The following is a 20896-nucleotide window of genomic DNA, read 5'->3' on the forward strand; positions in this document are numbered from 1 at the left end:
GTTCGGCTTCATGTTATTTGTAAGCCAGACGCTTTAATCACTTTTGCTAACATAAAGGAGGTAATTATTATTGCTTAATATTATTTAAAGGAAATTAATCTTCCTCTTGAGAGTGGAGAAACATATATAGTAAATTAAAGTGAACGTGAAGTTTCTCATCTTCGTAAGAAACATAAAATCTTGTATCCTCTTGAAATTAAAACGTTTTTAGATAAAACTTCTCTTTATATCACATAGGTGATTAACACTAAATTAGATAAATTTTTGTCAAATTTGTTCACGATGATTTGGTCTTGTGCTTCTTGCCACGGACTATGTTTGTTTTCTGATATGTCTCATAGAAGGAACTAATACGTTCTTGTTACAGTTATCTGTAACCCACTCAGCTACCGGGAGCGGGCGGTCTTAATGGTGAAATTCTGTTACCTATAGTAATGAATAAACATTCTTACTGTGTGTAGTGGCCGTAAAATATTAATACAACTTAATTCGACAGATCCTTGTATCAAGGAAAGTTAAGTCGAAAAGAAAGTAAAAGATGTAGAAGGAAGTGACGCTTGAAGTTCCAGAAGGTCAAAAGTTTAGCGTGTATTAGAGGATGCAAGCAGTGAGACTTGATAATGCTCGTAAAGTGAGCAAGTTCAGAATATTTCACATGACATAGGCCACGGCAGCACAGGTATCCAGAGGAAATGTTCCACCTGTAGCCGGTAACTTCTGAAAGACTCCGTGGCAGTACTGCAGGACGGGACGATGAATTCGGTAGAGTTCAGCTGACTGAAACGATGTCAGAGTCCAGCGGCAGTGATTGTGGAAATACGGCGACATAGCGCTCGACGTGGCTGCCTGTGGGCGTCCGACTTTCAGCTACCCCACCCTGCGCTACGATTGTGTGGACAGTTTAGTGGTTCGCCACGAGGCCGCTTTGCGTGTCTGGCGGCCACGTGGCGCAGTTTCCGCCGAAAGTGGCTGAGCCACTGAACCTGCATTGCCCATACTATCTGCCGTCGATAAGCCTTTGTCCATTCACGGCAAAGATGCGCGCGTAAAATTCGGATCAATGCATCAAGTCCTTTTCTTCGTCCTGCATGGCAGCTTCATTTCATACAAAAAATAAATTGTTGGAAAAACGCATTTTAGGTACCAACTGTTTTTATTGTATCTTAATTGCTATCGGTTTATGTCGTGGTCCAGTTTTTATTGCACCTTCATATCTACCCGTTTCGGCCGTGGAGCATCTTTACTGTGTATTTGCCAAAAGTAAAAAATGGAACAAATAATAGGTACGAAAAAATATGAAATAGAGAATTCTTAATAAGCACGTATGCATAATGTGTTCATCAATGCTTACAAGGCAAAAATAGACCAACTAAACCAGTAGATCATTTCCTTTTCTGGCTGATAGAAAATTCAAAACTTCATAGTAGGTGTAAGGAAAGACCATAACATGTCCACAAAAGCCTAATAGAGTTATGCTTAACGTAACAACAGTTAACGATATAATGAACAAAAGAATGAGAAACCAAAGATGTAAGGGATATACAGAGTCTCTGTAGTAAATGTAAAGGACCATATCGAAACTCATTCTATCAATATATATCAAAGTTCACATATAAAACGAGTAGACAGCTGGTGAGAACTAGATAAGACTTCTACGTCGACATAAAATGTAAACAAAGATGAAAATGATGTTATAGTGTAGAGAGCGGTACTAGTCACATACGATAAAAGTGTTATAGCGGTGAAAACATAAATAATGAACTAGTAGTATAGTCTCCATACTATATTCGAAAATCAGTGTAAATGAAATAATAGCATTATTAATGACAATGCTTGTAGGTAATATCTATACCAAACTACAATCTTGAACTACAAGTATATAAATAGGTTAACAACAAGTAAAAAGAAAATATATGCAGTCATTCTCATGTATCTTCCCCGTTTAAGTCGTTCAGTTGAAACTTCTACTTAGGTACACATATCACACTTCCTTGTCTGTTTCTGGACTTACCAGACAGCATTAACAGTTATAAATATTTTTCATGCATGTTTTATTCTAAAGTTTCGGTTAGGTGAAATCCAACAACTGTTAAGTGTGAATTTTAATCCATAGCTGTTTTTATTTGTACCTAAATATCTACCACGTTCTGTCGTGCGCCATCTGTGCAGTATATCTACCGAAAGAAAAAATGGAACAAATACATAATTCGTAGTAAGTGCACGAGCATAATCTCTTTATGAAAACTTACACAGCAAAAACACAGGAAGTGAATACGTAGAGAATTTCCTTCTCTGGCCGATAGAAAATGAAAAACGTTGTAATAGATATAAGAAAAGACCACAGCATGTCCTACAAAAGTTAACGATGTACTGCACAAAAGCAAAGAGATTAGGCCCATACAGTGTAGGCTCTGTGGTATATGTCAAAGACCATATCAAAATACATTCTGTCGATTTATATCAAAGTTTATATCTGGAATGAGTTGACAGATGGTAAGAGGTAGATAGAATATCTTTGGAAGACACCTACGAACACATAAAACCTAACAAGGGTGAAACTGAGGGCACAGTGTAGAGAGCAGTACAAGTCATATGCAGTAACAGAATTACAGCCATGAAAACATAAGTAATGAACTAGTAGCGTATTCACCAAACAAAAATAGGAAAATAGTGCAAATAAAACAGTTTCATCTGCAGAAGTTGAACGACTGTCTGGATACTTCCAGGACGATGGAGAAACGGTACACACCGGACTGACAACCTTGTCACGAATGCATGAGGTATTCGGCGAACAGAAAATAGTCAACGGAGGCAGCGCAATCTCCTGGCCACATCGATCGTCTGAGATTTGTACCTGTCGGTCAAACCAAACGATCTTGTGTGCTCAGATAATCCTCCCACACAGGGACGACTACAGCAGAAGCTCAGTGAAAAGAAATTGGCTGCGTCCTTTCCCGAGCAACTATAGCAGCATTTTGATAAATACACCAAACCTAAATCTTTATTGCAGTATAGGAACGTAAAGGCCTCTCCCCCTTAAAGCGACTCCATTGTTTTAGCAGTAGCGCACCGTCTCTCGATTATTTCAGTTGCAACACACGTTTCAGCAGTGTGTATGTGTGTCGCTACTTATAGCTTCTAACCATGTGGTTCACGTCTTGTACGCATTGCTGTCATGATTACATATGGACGCAACTCTCCGAGTTTGTGCGTGATCTAATTTCAAAGGAGTTTTCACGAATACATGAAAATGAAATTTTTGTTAGTTTGTGTACGTACAGCGTGTACGGAAATTCCCGCTACAAACTTTTATGACTTGTAGAATGGAGTAAGTAGATAATATATTGAATTGGAATCCATGTCCCTGTGCTACAACCATTTGAAAACGTATTGGCAGCGCGATCACTTTTACAAGTAATTGATTAGGTGTGACACAGTACATCACTTGTTTGACAACTCCACTCGTTAACAGCCAAATAAATTGCTCGTGTTCTCGTTGAAAGGTTCTCTTCAACATGACGTGGTACGGCCTCCTCCAGTCCGGGTGTGCGGTGTCTCCTTGGAGCCCCACAGTCACGCCTGCTGTGGGTTAAGGTACGCTTTCTCGAAGCCGTTGCGGGGAACTATCCGTTGTGGAGAACTATCTTGATAAACGGGACGAGCAGCTCTTCCATTACCGTGAGTTACACGGTTCACAAGGCTCATGCTGATGTATCTGCAAAACGTGCACTCAACAGTGGTGCTCTAGCACTCACAGACCCATGAATGAGGCTCAACCGAAGTCAGAGAGGCAGAACAGGCGTCAAACATCAGCCGATCCAACGTAACCACCCACCACTACGACCGCCCTATTCGGTACCATCCTAACGAACATACACTCCTGGAAATTGAAATAAGAACACCGTGAATTCATTGTCCCAGGAAGGGGAAACTTTATTGACACATTCCTGGGGTCAGATACATCACATGATCACACTGACAGAACCACAGGCACATAGACACAGGCAAAAGAGCATGCACAATGTCGGCACTAGTACAGTGTATATCCACCTTTCGCAGCAATGCAGGCTGCTATTCTCCCATGTAGACGATCGTAGAGATGCTGAATGTAGTCCTGTGGAACGGCTTGCCACGCCATTTCCACCTGGCGCCTCAGGTGGACCAGCGTTCGTGCTGGACGTGCAGACCGCGTGAGACGACGCTTCATCCAGTCCCAAACATGCTCAATGGGGGACAGATCCGGAGATCTTGCTGGCCAGGGTAGTTGACTTACACCTTCTAGAGAACGTTGGGTGGCACGGGATACATGCGGACGTGCATCGCTCCCCACACCATGATGCCGGGTGTTGGCCCTGTATGCCTCGGTCGTAAGCAGTCCTGATTGTGGCGCTCACCTGCACGGCGCCAAACACGCATACGACCATCATTGGCACCAAGGCAGAAGCGACTCTCATCGCTGAAGACGACACGTCTCCATTCGTCCCTCCATTCACGCCTGTCGCGACACCACTGGAGGCGGGCTGCACGATGTTGGGGCGTGAGCGGAAGACGGCCTAACGGTGTGCGGGACCGTAGCCCAGCTTCATGGAGATGGTTGCGAATGGTCCTCGCCGATACCCCAGGAGCAACAGTGTCCCTAATTTGCTGGGAAGTGGCGGTGCGGTCCCCTACGACACTGCGTAGGATCCTACGGTCTTGGCGTGCATCCGTGCGTCGCTGCGGTCCGGTCCCAGGTCGACGGGCACGTGCACCTTCCGCCGACCACTGGCGACAACATCGATGTACTGTGGAGACCTCACGCCCCACGTGTTGAGCAATTCGGCGGTACGTCCACCCGGCCTCCCGCATGCCCACTATACGCCCTCGTTCAAAGGCCGTCAACTGCGCATACGGTTCACGTCCACGCTGTCGCGGCATGCTACCAGTGTTAAAGACTGCGATGGAGCTCCGTATGCCACGGCAAACTGGCTGACACTGACGGCGGCGGTGCACAAATGCTGCGCAGCTAGCGCCATTCGACGGCCAACACCGCGGTTCCTGGTGTGTCCGCTGTGCCGTGCGTGTGATCATTGCTTGTACAGCCCTCTCGCAGTGTCCGGAGCAAGTATGGTGGGTCTGACACACCGGTGCCCATGTGTTCTTTTTTCCATTTCCAGGAGTGTATTTTCAAACGGCTTACCACAAGTAAGTTCCTGTCAAAGTGTAATGTACTCACTCCCCTCTGTGAGTCCTAGAAGTTTGTAACGCGAATTTCCGAACACACCTCAGTATTACAGCCTGGTGTAATATCGGACAGCATGGTTTGGAGGGTAGAGAGGTTAACATGGGAAACGCGAGCTCCAGAGTTCGACCGCCAGCAGGATTATCGTTTTACTTTTAATGAAACGAATGGGAGAAAAACATCTGCATTTGTTGTTGTCTAAACGTTTATGTACGAATCTCATGTAGGTAACGAAATTTTAAAACTTTTGTTTACATAAAAGCCATTGGCATTGGCCACAAGCGCTTACATTTATTCCAACGGCTACGGTATCCGTAACGTCCAATAACTGCTTGTGACAGCACCCAAAAAAGGTCTAACGTTGTCTACATCTTTGGTCATAACTATGGAAAATCGATAAACTCGATACGCAGCCAGCAGCCACACATGTAACAAATATAGGGAAAACTGATATCTCGCTACGGTCGCAGGTTCGAATCCTGCCTCGGGCATGGATGTGTGTGATGTCCTTAGGTTAGTTAGGTTTAATTAGTTCTAAGCTCTAGGCGACTGATGACCTCAGAAGTTGAGTCGCATAGTGCTCAGAGCCAGCCAAAACTGATATCTGTCAGGCCGTTAATGTAACAACATAATTTTCAGGAGCGAAGCGTTACACTAATTCTGCACAGTAGCTGCTCAAACGTCCTCCTTTAGCCTGACTGCACCCATTCCAACGCTGCGTCATGGAGTCTGCAAGCTTTCCGAAATCTAATTTTCCCTGATTTCTTCGATTGCATCTACCAGGGTCGCGGAGACGAGTTTCTTCAGGTACCCCCACAATAAGAATCTAATACTGTCAGATTTGGAGAAGGCTCTGGCCAGGGAACTGGATATCTTTGGCCAATTCACGTCTGTGGACACAACGCATCTAAATGCTCACGCACCTCACCAGCAAAGTACGGCGGCTCGCCGTCCTAGACGGACCGCCAAAACAACGTCTTCTGAATACTACGGAAGGACGTTTTAATGGAATGCTAAATACATCTTCCCATTTAAATAGGGAGGAAGAAGGACGAGATCTAACAAACAGTCACCTACGACACCTGCCCAAATGTATACGCTAAACCCGCGCTGTTAGAATTTAACATAAGCGCCATACGGATTTGCGTCCGTCCAAATGTGGCTGTTTCGGGAGTTGAATAGTCCTTCTCTGGCGAAGCATGCCTCTTCTGTCCACCACACAATCCTTTCGAAACGAGGATAATCGTTACATTGATTTAAGGACCACATTGAATATTGTTAACGAGAGGGATAATCGTCTTCCACCACATCGTGCACCTTCTGAAGATGGTACAGAAATAGGTTTTCGTCGTCTAGGACGTCCAATACTACAGCATGCAAAACCTGTAGCGACAAACAAAAGGATACATTTTACCATGTGTAGTTGGCAAACATACTTAAGAACAGCGCAATAACTTTACGTATCGTGAAAGCATTAACTGTGACCCTCGAGCTGGTACTAGGGGTTGCAGCAACATTATCGAGAGCGTTTTCTTCTAAATCAAAGTTCCGTACGTAGCGTGACCGTCCAGCGTCAGCATTAAAACTTCCGGCCTCCCTTAACAGTCTATCAACATCCGCGAAGGCATTCGCACACGGAATAAGGTGGTTAGGAAATCTTGTGTTCTAAAGGTTGCGACTTTCTGGTCCATTTTGACCAACGGCGCCTTATATTAAATGCATATCGGCGTATTCCTCGAAGGATTACCGATGATGCGCCGTATTATCAGTACGTGCGTGTCAAACCAACCGCGGTCGTTGTTCAGTCGCACCTCTTTTCGTGTACCTTCGCAGCTAAATGAACTCGTCCAACAAAGATCGAGTGCACACATACGATCCCCGCCTACTAAAATTGATGTGTTTTGATGACACTTCAGTGTACCGCGTAAGTTAAATCGTATATTTTCGTAATATGAAAGTATAAAATCGAAATGCACCAATTACGATACCTAAACACAACATGATCAAAGAAGATGATCGACAAGCTTCCATAGAGAGGAGAGTTCGAGCTCACGATTTATTTCCGCACTGGAATAAAACGTTTTATCAAAATACTTCAAGATTTTGAGTAAGAAACATGTGTGGTTACTTACTGCGGTATGCAATTCTACCTACAGATCTCTGATCGTAAACAAAAATTCGATCTTTCCAACAAGATAAAATTTTCTGTGTTATTTATCAAAGTACAAAAAACTATGGTAACACTGTCATAACACAAACGTTTTATAACAGTAAAAAATATACATGTCTTACACACTGTCACTACTGAACTAACTTAAACGTGAAGCGGCACTAATTGATGAGAATAGTTTGCTCTTTATACCTCACTTTCAAGAAACCCTAAATCTGAGAACTTTTAACATTGCAGCGCGTCAGCAATCGTGAATAACTTAATGATTATAAAGAATCCGCCTCGATTGCTAATAGAAACCGGATGTTGACCTAGGTTGGGCGCGGATAACCGCGCCTTCTTCGGAACACACAAAACGACAAGCTGCCTAAAGAGGCATCGCCTAACACTAATACAGAACGCCCAAAAGTGCAAAAGACTCGCATAAAATGTAAACTAAACGGTACGTAGGTACCATGTCAATAGCTGTACTCAGCTCAATCGTCAGAAGCGTGCTTCCTCACTCCAGCCAACGTTCGATGGTCCGCGGGCTCTCAGGTAAACTCAGTTTCTTATTTCATCATTATCTAATAATATAGCTGAGAAATTTGGATTTCAGAGTGGGACATGCATATGTAATAAGTTTTGTGTTAATCCCATAACTGACCAGTCTGAAGGCTGCCCTAGGACACTCCATCCACTGGAATCTTTGCTGCATACTCCGACGCCTGTCTATATATCAAGTGCAACACAAATAATTTTTGTTATGAAATCATATGTTATCAACGTTTCTGTGAGAGATATTTTCGACTTATGTGGCGGCTTCAAATACGTTTAAATCAGTATATCTCGACATGCTGCTGCTTTCTTACTTGATAATATTAATAATCACATCATGTAATACAATGCATCATATCAAGTAAACTATTGTGATACATGATATCTGTCCCCCGGGAACAAATTCATCCCCAGAAATCTTATCCCCCCGCCCCCCCCCCCCCCCCCATCTATTACATGTATGCTCTTCAGTGATATGATATATTGTATGTTTTTTATTATGGGTGGAGAATCTCCTCGATTTTGGACGCAAGGTCAGGGACTTTAACGTATAAATTGGAAGATGCAGATGTGCCAACGCCTTGCAGCTGAGACAGATCACTGCGCTGGGGAAACCGAGTTAATTCGTAAAGAAGCGCGAATATGTCAAGATATTATGATTTACATGTCTTCGAAGCTACCAGATAAGTAGAAACACTAATTCGCTTCTTTTATCTCCAAAACTCTCCGCAGGACATATTCGCTCTTTTTGTGCAATGATAGGTGCATTTTTCATTCTAGTTCCCAGCTTTACTTTACGACAATTTTGTCATTGGATTGTTGTTGACTGGGGTGACGACTTATGAGATATCGGTTTCTTTATTGTCTTTTGAAACATATGCTTATATTGTGGTAACGGATATAGCTTTCAAAAAAGAAGAGGACGATCATTAATTAAATGTATTTGGATACTTTCTCAAAATATTTGAACTACCTCCCACAAGTTTGAAACATAGAATTATCAATATAGGAAGCCTCACAAAAAGCGTGTTTTTTTGCACGGAAAATCCGAATGAAGCTAAATTTTTCGAAGCAAGTTTTCAGTTTTGTCGTAAGAATGTATTTTTTATGTATTTGAATCACTTTAAACCGTTTCCAAGCATTCAGTTCAAGTAATAATGATTTTCGACAACGAATAAAGACCGTTAGATAAAAGAAATTCCTTTTGAATTTATCCATTTACCTACCCTAGCGAAAAGTTTGAACCGATTAGTACAAGTATAAAAAAACTCCAAGAAAAACGTGCTTTCGAACGTAGTTGCACGTAAAATCCGAAAGGTGCAAATACGAATAGTGCCATTACCTGTGCATTAACTTCAGCGCAAGTAACACCTTTCGCAAGGAATTAATCGATTCGCACAATGTACCTGGGCACCTTGCTTAATATACAGTAACGTAGCTACAGCAGGCCATATGTTCGAATCGTTACACAAAGGGCGGCCTGTTCGGACTAAACCAAAATCTTTTTACCCCATATACCTAGCTCAAATAGAAACGGTGCACCAAGACATCCCCCCTCTAAACCCCACCCCCCATCCCACCACCCAAACCGCGATTCTGCGCACAGACTTCTCAACCATATTTTTTACAGACAAGAATATAGAAGCCTTGTGTATCCGAAAGTTTATTTGTTAATGTGAAAAAACAGTACTCCATGATGTGCTCTAGGGGAATATTGTACTCGTCCTTAGAATACATTCAGTGTGGAACTGGATGGCATTGTTCTTATCCCCGCAGACGTCTAGTTATAGATCGGAGAATAACTACATTTGCGATAAAGTAAGTACTGATACAAAGCGACAACAACGCGCCTTCAGAATGATCACTGTCCCTGTTGCAGCGCAATGCCTCGCGCCCCTGGGTATGGAGTCCGGTGCCATTGCAGACGAAGACATATCAGCGAGCTCCTCCTTTGACAGCGGCAACGTCGGACCGCAAAATGGGAGGTAAGTCATCCGAGAGGAGGGTCTGTTGCAGCTTTAAACTAATGTCATATTCAGCTGTGTGTCAGAGAAACTGTCCACAACGTTTTTCAAGTTTGACACGTGTGCACGTCGATTTTATTTTTTTACTGTTATACATTTTGTGCAAGAATTCACAGCTGTGCTATCAGCTATTACAGTTTGCATCTTCTTCGTTACTGCATTCTTTAATATACACTGAAGAACTGGTACTCCTGCCTAATATCGTGTAGGGCACCCGCGAGCGCGCAGAAGTGCCGCAACACGATGTGGTATGGACTCGACTAACGTCTGAAGTAATGCTGGAGGGAATGCACACTACGAATCCTGCAGGACTCTCCATAAATCTATAAGTGTTACAATAGTATTTACACTTATAAAATACGTGAAAAGTGTTGTCATTTCAGTCTGAGGAATGTTATTGTTGGATACATAGAAGAGACTGACATTATTTAGCGGTTTTATAACTTTTTCAGTAACTCCTCACCTTAGCAAGCACTATTTTAGGGCGATGAAGGTAGGGCGTCGTGTTCTACACTGGAAAGTATAACCATGTTTGCCTATTGGAATAAGTTCCAACTTGTCAGAAAAAATCTCTACTAGCTTAGTCAATGTCATTTTTGCACTTGTTATTGTCTGTCCATGTACATCGATGTAATATCCAAGCATGTCATAATTCACTGACTCATGTGTGGGGTTAATGACAGTCATTACGCCAACTGATGATTTCCCCACCCACTACTACCTGAGGGCAATGGTTCCACAATATTGCATGTGTGAGGTAACGACAGTCAGCATGTTAACGGACCATCATTCGCTAACCTAATAGTATCTGTGGCAGTCCCCACCACTTGGCTGTAAGATGATGATGTGAGTGTCAGAATTAGTCAGAAGTCTTCGAAACAGCTGGCGACTATTGAGAAATTGCTGTGTGATGTAAGAAAGACCGTAAGATGTGTACACATGCCTACACAGAGTATCCTTGTAAAATGACTACCGTCCCCCCCCCCTCCCCACCGCACCCCTACACACACACACACCCTGTAAATTGAGCATCATTGTCCCCACAGAGTAGCAACAGCCACTCACTTGGCCTGATGGATGTTACCATGAGTGGGGTAAGGACAATCACTTTTTACAATACGTTATGATATTTCATCGAAGCGTCACGTAGTTTCTACTATGTCTTATTATGAATTAGCATTGTCAGCAGAAGATGGCAAATGTTTTGTACTTTAAGATAAAATTAATACCCTAGCATGGAGTTGCTATAATATTTGATACTTGTTTTAGAGATACGTACTTGACTAATTTAGTCATGGGAAGACCATCATTTGTTTTGGTAATTCTCAATTGACATGTTCACTTTAACCTGTAATTTAGATCAGCATTAGTTCTCATGTACGATATGCAATGTTATAGAACCAGTGTTACATGTATTTAATACACGGTGCTGAAATCAAACAATTGTCTTCTAGAAACTTATAGTTTATTTCATTAATGTCAATAAGTGACCTCCATGTACTTTAGTAAGTTATACATACAATTTTGTTGGGGAAATGTTAAAGCTGAAAGTCCATTGTGCTTTTGAAGTATAGTTAGTCGTTATAAAATTGTGTCTTGCCTCTAAGCTCTATAACTTGTGCTAAAACGTAAGCTATGTAATTTTCTGAATTTTATAGAACAATTAATTTATGACAGTGGTGTCATATGCATTTTGTGATGGAAATATTAGTCATTTTGAGAAATAATAAGATTTTAATGTGTGTCCTTGGTGTCTTTCACTGTGGCATCCTTCAATAAAATCTTCTTGGTTTACAAGCCATCGATAACTGTCTCCGCCATCATCATCAGGAGGTAAACTCACTGACTGTCAGAGTTCCATTCTTATAGGTCCGACAGCAGTCTCTGGAGCCTTCCAGAGAGAGCTAAAGTGATGCATGCAGAGAATGTGCAGCAACTCTGGCCCATGAGGGCCCAGCGTCATATTTGAAACTATCACTCCCTCCTCCGTACAAGTTCAAAGAACAGTCTTTGCTTTTGCTCGATATCCAAAGCCCGCCCCTATGCTCTGCCGTGTAGCCCTGGTGTCTGCTAAAATTGCGGCTGTTTATTCCAATTTTGGCCACCTCCCTTATATCAGAAGTTTGACGTAATATTCCATGAGCAAAGACTCTGATCTTTCCAAATTTTATTTTATATCCATACTATAGTATGACTAATATTCCTCAAAATTCTGTCCGCTGCAGCACTTCAATAGTGGTGCTTCTCCACAGGAAAGTGAAGAATTACCTCTGCATTCCATCAGCGTTCTAATAATGATAACGAACAGAGTAGCTGCAGTTTCTCTAACAGGACACTTGCGTGTTATGTTCTCACCATAGAGGAAAGGTATGTATCCTCAGAGTCATTCCCATTAGCAAACTATCAGTAAAATCTATTCGGTATACGAACCATGTCACTTTGGATAATTTTGTTTTGCTATTACGGTAAGGAACCGGAATGTGCTTCGTACTTGATACATGATAAGTAATTTTATTTTGATGACAATGATTTAACTTTCGAGATATCGATATTTGATCTCCGTCTTATTGCACTTTTATCTTTGATCATATTTTATCTCTGCCTTTTTATACCACCACTTTTTTTGGTTGTGTTGCGTGTTTACATCTTGTTCTCAGAGCGTTGCAAAATTATATTTATGTGTTATGAAATTATGCTGTTTATGTGATGCACCACAATCACATCAAAGCATCACCTTCTTTCCTTCCTGAAACCGTGTTTAAGTCAGTCCGATATCCAGGGACGGAAGCGATCATCAGAGAGACTAATTGTCAATCACTTAATAATAGCTGACTTCTGCGCCCATAGAGTATTATGAAAGGTCAGTTTTGGAGGAGGAACCCTTAAGAATGTCAGGGTGAATACTGGATCTGGTTTTAATAATCCATAGGTTCTCAGTCACTGCTTATGTTTCACTTTGACTCATACGAAAAGACCATAATTAGCTGTGTAGTGTATTATGCTCTATGAAATCACTCAGACAGAAAAACAGATAAAAGGGGGATTATAAGACCAAAAAGAGCCTCTCAGTTTAAAATGTCTACCCGGTTCACCTTTGGACCTGCTCTCACTGTGATCATCTTAATAGTGGAAATTTTAGCTATAGCAGAACGTCACTGTCAACAGATAATGCTTAGTGGCGTCCTATATGTCAGGCTGAAACAGTGTAGTCGGACTGACGGCTACGACCTAGTTTCTTTTAGACTTCTGTTTGTGCACCTTAGGGAAGTACACGATCAGTATCTCCCCCATCCTTGTCTAATGACATAATCGTCGGGACTTTAAATTATAATCTTTCCTTCCGAATACTGTCCAGCAATATGACATGCCACAGTGTAATCTGATGGATAAGTTGCTTTAGTCAAGAATAATAAAGGATCTGACAGAAACATGACGAACTGTCAAGTCCCATGTCGTTTTGTGTATATTAGCACAACGTGAGTCAGGTAAGACGTTAAAGCCTGTGTTATTTAGTGAACCGTTTAAGATAACTACACGAGTTTTCAGCAGATGATGGAACACAAAAGGTACGTAATTTAATCGCACAATTACTACACTTAATTCTTCGGTTAACTGAAGTATTGAAGGATGTATTTTTTTTGTAATGAAACTATTTACTTTCTTTGGCGGAATTCAAAAGATGAATATGTATGTTACTAAACAATTACACTACCTTCCAATAAAATTGCTACACCACGAAGATGACGTGCTAAAGACGCGAAATTTAACCGACAGGAAAAAGGTGCTGTGATATGCAAATGATCAGCTTTTCAGAGAATTCACGTGCTGACATGAAGAAAGTTTCCAACCGATTTCACATACACCAACAGCAGTTGACCGGCGTTTCCTGGTGAAACGTTGTTGTCATGCGTCGTGTAAAAAGGAGAAATGCGTACCATCACGTTTCCGACTTTGATAAATGTCGGATTGTAGCCTATCGCGATTGAGGTTTATCGTATCGTGACATTGCTGCTCACGTTGGTCGAGATCCAATGACTGTTAGCAGAATATGGAATCGGTGGGTTCAGGAGGGTAATACAGAACGCCGTGCTAGATCCCAACGGCCTCGTATCACTAGTAGTCGAGATGACAGGCATCTTATCCGCATGGCTGTAACGGATCGCGCAGCCACGTCTCGATCCCTAAGTCAACAGATGGGGACGTTTGCAGGCCAACAACCATCTGCACGAACAGTTCGACGACGTTTGCAGCAGCATGGACTATCAGCACGGAGACCATGGCTGCGGTTACCCTTGACGCTGCGTCACAGACAGGAGCGCCTGCGATGGTGCACTCAACGACGAACCTGGGTACATGAATGGAAAAATGTCACTTTTTCGGATGAATCAAGGTTCTGTTTACAGCATCATGATGGTCGCATCCGTGTTAGGCGACATCGCGGTGAACGCACATTGGAAGCGTGTATTCGTCATCGCCATACTGGCGTATCACCCAGGGTGATGGTATGGGATCTCGGTCACCTCTTGTTCGCATTGACAGCACTTTGAACAATGGCCGTGACAATTCAGATGTGTTACGACCCGTGGCTGTACCCTTCATTCGATCCCTGCGAAACCCAACATTTCAGCAGGATAATGCACGACCGCATGTTGCAGGTCTTGTACGGGCCTTTCTGGAGACAGAAACTGTTCGACTGATGCCCTGGCCAGCACATTCTCCAGATCTCTCACCAATTGAAAACGTCTGGTCAATGGTGGCCAAGCAACTGCCTCGTCACAATACGCCAGTCACTACTCTTGATGAACTGTGGTATCTTGTTGAAGCTGCATGGGCAGCTGTACCTGTACACGTCGTCCAAGCTCTGACTCCTTACCCAGGCGTATCAAGGCCGTTATTACGGCCAGAGGCGGTTGTTCTGAGTACGTATTTCTTAGGATCTATGCACCCAAATTGCGTGAAAATGTAATCGCATGTCAGATCTAGTATAATATATTTGTCCAATGACACCCGTTTATCAGTCGCATTTCCTCTTGGTGTAGCAATTTTAATGGCCAGTAGTGTAAAACGGTCGCTTGGTGACCCACACATCCAGTCCCATTTTTGGTTGCCTGTCTGTGTATATGTTCAAAAAATTCAAATGGCTCTGAGCACTATGGGACTCAACTTCTGAGGTCATTAGTCCCCTAGAACTTAGAACTAGTTAAACCTAAGTAACCTGAGGACATACAAACATCCATGCCCGAGGCAGGATTCGAACCTGCGACCGTAGCAGTCTTGCGGTTCCAGACTGCAGCGCCTTTAACCGCACGGCCACTTCGGCCGGCTGTGTATATGTCTTGAGGCACCAAACTCACGGCGGGCGAAGTATCTATATTCAGCCAGTATTTGAGAATTGGGGGACTTAGCGACTACCGACAAACTTTGCACATAATTCCAAACGTTTTCAAAAACATTTCTCGCTGACACGCTCACAAAACAACGAAAGGAATGAAATTTATTGGTTACCGCATTTATCCTGTTTATGCAGTAAATCGTCAGCATCAGGCATGAAATTCTATGTTACCACTTATTAACTACTAACTCTATTCACCACGCATTTTGTAGATAGTACGCACAAATATCACTGAATGTAACTGTAAAGCTAAATAATTGTACGACACATATATCATATGTATTCCATTAACGGTGGCCTGATGATGTGCATGATACGGCCTACATGTTCCATAGAGCTATATATATTGCATAGAGCTGTATGACATTGAAAAAAAAAACATCACCTATCTAATTACGTCATACTTGTAAAACACTTACGCAGAGGCAAACTTAACCGAGTACATACCTATGAAAACATTTCAATGACACTTCGTAGGTAAAATAAAAGTTAAAACGCTAGGTTTTCTCTTCCACTGTTCAAATGCTAGCCTCCATAATGGCACATGACAACCTGATGTATCTGTTTAGTCCAATAGTAAAGGTTGTCAGTTGCATAAATGAGTAAAGGATTAAAGCGAAAAACAAAGTTTTTTTTAGGTATGTATTCTGTTAGTTTTGCTTATGACTAAGTGTTTTACGAGTATGAAGTAATGCGAAAGCTGACTTTTTTTTCAGTGCCGTAATATTTTTCTTTTGGCGCTATTTATGGTCTACAGTGAACGGTATTATGTGTCGCTACAGCATACAACTTTTGTTGTATGTGCCGTATGTGGTGCAGCTTCTACAGTAGTAATTGTTTTGTCCTTGATGACTGGATGTTTTAACAAAGAAATTCCCTGCATCTTGACAGGGCACCCACCCTGCCTGACATTTCTTTGTGGCAGCGTGGGAAGTTGACTGTGAGTTGTGTGCTTCTCCTGCCAATGTTCATTTGCACTGTTCGTAAGAAACTTGACTTTGAGATACGTGTATGTACAATCTTAATATGGTTTGCATGCTATTACGGAATTTACCATTCTGTTTGCTCGGTACGTGTATCCTTGTACGATAAGCTCTGTATCCTGTAGTATGTACTCGATCTTCATAACAATCTATTGGATAAACTGTAATTTTAACTCTCTGTCTCAGGAGATGATTTGAAAATGCGTTCACTTAATCCGAAACCAGTCATTAATTAAATAAAAAAAACGGATCTTGCAACTTCGGCTGTTCTCTGCATCAAAACGGTTAATGCAAGTTCGTTGTATTTGTTCGGGGCGGACGTCCCATGACATCCGTTCACGTTCAGCGCTGATCCATTCACTCAGTTTGTTTTATTACAGAATGCAGCTAAACCTCTGACCGAACACGCTGAGCTGCTGTGCTACCTGCTATGGGGCCGTTAAGGACACATTGTTATCGCATCTGAGCGTACTACCTCGGCACGCCCCACAGTCGATCCATATTCAGACCAAGCGCCACGTATGAACATTCCTTGTCCTTTACCTCCATGCATGCATGTCCTTTACCTCTTGCTGGAGGTCGGACGTATTTTTGCATCCACATTGAACAAGGTGGATCCATTGTCCATCAAGCCGATTCAGTTATATGAGCATCTGGGGTCTGTTCTTTCAGATACGTCCGAAAAAAATAGATACCACACCTTCAGATAAAATGTTGTTAAACGGGAAATTTGTCGTTTAATACGTGTTATAGTACACAGTCCAGAATCAGACTCTTCGAATCTTTTGATGAAAGGAATGTTTGAGAGCCTGGACTGTGACAACTGAGAGTGTACAGTTTCTAATCATCGGGCTATACTCGAAGTTTGCAAATGAAACTGTAATTTTTCCCGCAACGCCATTTTTGTCAAATTAACCATTTGTCTTCCATTGGGACGTATAGGTCTCATTATACGCTATCAGAGAAGCAGTGGAAATTTACTGCATGTGTCGCACTGTTAAAGGAAAACCGGCCAATGTTCCGCAGAATTCATACAATTAGAGACTGTACCTGTAAGTTTGCTGTTTTCAGACTTCATTGTTACCTCTCTGCACTACATTTTTCCCCATACAGCTAGAGCAGTGCAAATGAATGCATTGGTAAAGAGAGACGCATTTGTCAAAAGAAAGAGTGTTGCTACAATCCCAATTGCAGTGTTAAAATATAGTCAGTGTTGGTGACCATCTACCAACTGAAGTTGGAACGAGAGAAATACGTGCAGGATGTGCTAGGAGAAAGAAGGTAACTCTAACAAAGACCGCATGTACTATGTGTCAAATTGCTTTGTGCAAAACCTGTTTCGCACCGTATCACAAGTTGGAGGATTGATTTGACTGTCACATGAGACACAGAGTTTGTATGTAATGATAGCTTCTCATTTAGAATAATATATCGAAATTTCAAATATATTCAATCATAAATACCATCCAAGAGATTTTTGGAATATATATGTATAAAAAAATACAGGATGATCATTCACAACATTACCATGAGGTCTTCTACATGGGGTGATCAGAAATACAGAAACACCGCGATAAACGTATGCTTGAACGCAAATGCAGATGCTAGCCGAGCGTGAATGTGGCGCTGTTGTATTTGACCACGAATTACATCTGTACAACGTCCTGAGTTATGCTGCAATTGTCAGTCGTGGCCAGAACAGTGTTCTGTGTGGTTGTGAGTGCATTATGTCGGAGCTAAGTGAATCAGAACGTGGGAAAATTGTTGCTGTTCGTGTGGTAGGTTTTTCCACGACTAAGGAAATCGAAGTGTTTGGTGTTTCAAGAAGAACTGTATCGAAGATTTTTACCGGACACAGGGAGAGGGAGGAAACATATTCCGGTAAGTCACAATACAGACGAAACTGTGTGTTGAGTGATTGTGACGGTCGTTCATGGAAAAGTCACTGCTGAACTGAGTGTCGCAGTCGTGAAAACTGTCGCTACCAAAATGACGTGAAGGGAGCTCCATAAACTGGGAATTTTCGGGAGAGCTGAAATTCCCAAACCATTCGTCAATGATGCAAATGTCTGTAACGGGAAAACGTGGTGCCCAAGCTATAAAACCAAGACAGTGGAGCAATTGATGAATCCCATATGAATGAATGAGTGTTGTTGCACACTGTTTCCAACTTCTGGCCAGGATTATGTCTTGCGTACGCCGTCCCAAGCTTACGACGCACTCTGCTTGCTGCCAAGAGTGGAATGGAATTTGGTGGAGGTAATGATATGGACAGCTCCACTGTGGTATTCCTTGGGCTCCATGGTTGCTGTGAAAGTTCGCATTACTGCCGAAGATTGTGACCATTTTGGCTCATCAGATCCATCCCATGATGCAATATTTGCTCCCCAGTGATGATGCTGTTTAGAAGAAGACATGGCCCCTGTTCACCTAGCTGGCATTGTTCAGGACTCATTCTGTGAGCACGAGGATGAATCTCAGCGTCTCCCGTGGCCACGAGAGTCACTAGATGTCAATATAAAGTAGCCTAAGTCGTCCACTGTAGAAAGAATGGTATGTGGTTGATACCTATCTTCATTATCATCACCTGAACTTCCCATTCTTTCAGGAAGAAAGCTATAAGAGTCCATTAAAAAAACTCAGGACCTGTATTTATCTGAGGCGACTAGAAGCTCTTTTGAATGTCTATACTTTTTACTACGCTGTACTGGGCATGGTAACGTGTTGTGCGCTTGGTGCTCTCATGTTTTTGGCCACATGTGCAGGTTCCAAATGAAAAATACCACTTGGGCACATGTGGTGTTGCTCTTTACTACCGCCAGGGTTTCATAAGACGACTGCACTAACACTACAAGGAGCGTGATTTCTAATACAACATGAAATGATATGGTGTGGCGTTGTGTGGCCCTCAAATACGTACCCTCCGACTCAGAGTTGAAATATTAAAAGTTTTGTCTGGTTTCGTTGTCTAGGGACTTGGATACGCAGTTGCCGCATTACAAGCCAAATACTGCTGAATCTGCAGTATACAATATGAATATATACATGAATCGAATGGTCGAAGGTTCCTGTCACTCGGCAATTGCGAATGTAACGTAGAAATTTATAAATGAGAATGGTTCAAATGGCTCTGAGCACTATGGGACTTAACATCTGAGGTCATCAGTCCCCTAGAACTTAGAACTACTTAAACCTAAGTAACCTAAGGACATCACACACATCCATGCCCGAGGCAGGATTCGAACCTGATACCGTAGCGGTCTCGCGACTCCAGACTGAAGCCACACTGGCCGGCTTATAAATGAAAGATTGCAATTAAATAAAATCTGCAGGTACTTTAAATGATGAGTACGATAGTAGAAGTACTTTCTAGAATGTGGAATATTTTTGCAAAACACTTATTGGTGTCAATGGTCCAGCAATTAAATAAAATATAAGTTGAATAACACATAAACAATAGATTTCCACGGCACGCAATTAGTTATGAAGGATAACATAGCTCGCGAGACATTCACTTCTAAATGCATACTATGCCTTCACTGTAAAAACCTCGGAAATCTCACAAGTTCTATCTCTCGCGACCACTTGCAAACAGCTCCACACTCTCCAAGTCTCTCTCCCAACTGTGCGTACGTCACGCCGTCATGTCCAGCACTCCCCGTGTCCTGTCCCGTATTGCGCTTCTGTAATGTCTCCAAGCCAGCGTACACTCACAGACATTTTGAAACACATTAGAGATACTGGATTTACATTTAAATAACTCGAAATTTAAAAATAAATATACCTACAGATGGACCATAAACACGCTCTAACACACATTATTAAATACATAAACAATTAAATAGACATACATCAGAAGAATAGAACAGAAGTAAGTCAGTAGCCTAATTTCTCTGTGCTTTCTAAAACACAGTAAATAATTGACCAATATCTTCATCAATAGTATATGTCATATATAAACAAAGATGAATAAATATATTTATAAGCATGCTTCTACCGCTTTTTTCGTGTAACTGTGGAGTACTTATGGCCTGACGCGATCGATAGTAATCAGCCACTTTCACTACTCAAGTTACATGCGTGTAATTTATACCAATTTAGTTTTACACTAATAGCTTTCTGAAGACACATCGATCGAGAAAATCGGATGGACCGTTTAGATTTTGGAAATTTGATGATGGGCGTTACTTGTATAATTTATCGTCAGATACTCAACTTTGCACTAATGAAGATATTGAAAATCTGATTACATCATCAGAATCGTCGTGCAAATAATGGTAATGTACATGTTTCTTTTTGAGGTATCATGATTCCTCTGCCTACTATTAATTTCTATATGAACTGTGGCATATCTGCCATTAAGGTTTCACAAAGTCCGCCATCTTTGGCACTCCCTGCATGTCTCCTTCATTGGTCATCATGGAATTCCCAGCCACGTGGCCGCCGATTCGCCGTGGCCGGCCCGCCGAGAGACCCCAGCACAGCCAAGCCGACTCCGAACTTAGAATATTTTCAGGGCGCCACTGCTCATCCATTACCTCACACACGCCCACTTATTTTCAGAAGTAC

General features: G+C 42.1%; 1 protein-coding gene across 1 annotated transcript in view; it reads left to right on the top strand.

Annotated features, from left to right (window-relative positions):
- Positions 1–20896, top strand: part of LOC126482232 (discoidin domain-containing receptor 2-like) — a 342209-nt gene that overhangs the window by 231465 nt on the left and 89848 nt on the right. The window contains exon 4 of the mRNA XM_050106211.1: positions 9808–9913. Coding sequence (XP_049962168.1) covers positions 9808–9913 — 106 coding nt within the window. The remainder of the gene's footprint in view (positions 1–9807; positions 9914–20896) is intronic.

Source organism: Schistocerca serialis, chromosome 5 (genome assembly GCF_023864345.2).
Source record: "Schistocerca serialis cubense isolate TAMUIC-IGC-003099 chromosome 5, iqSchSeri2.2, whole genome shotgun sequence".
NCBI lineage: Eukaryota > Metazoa > Arthropoda > Insecta > Orthoptera > Acrididae > Schistocerca > Schistocerca serialis.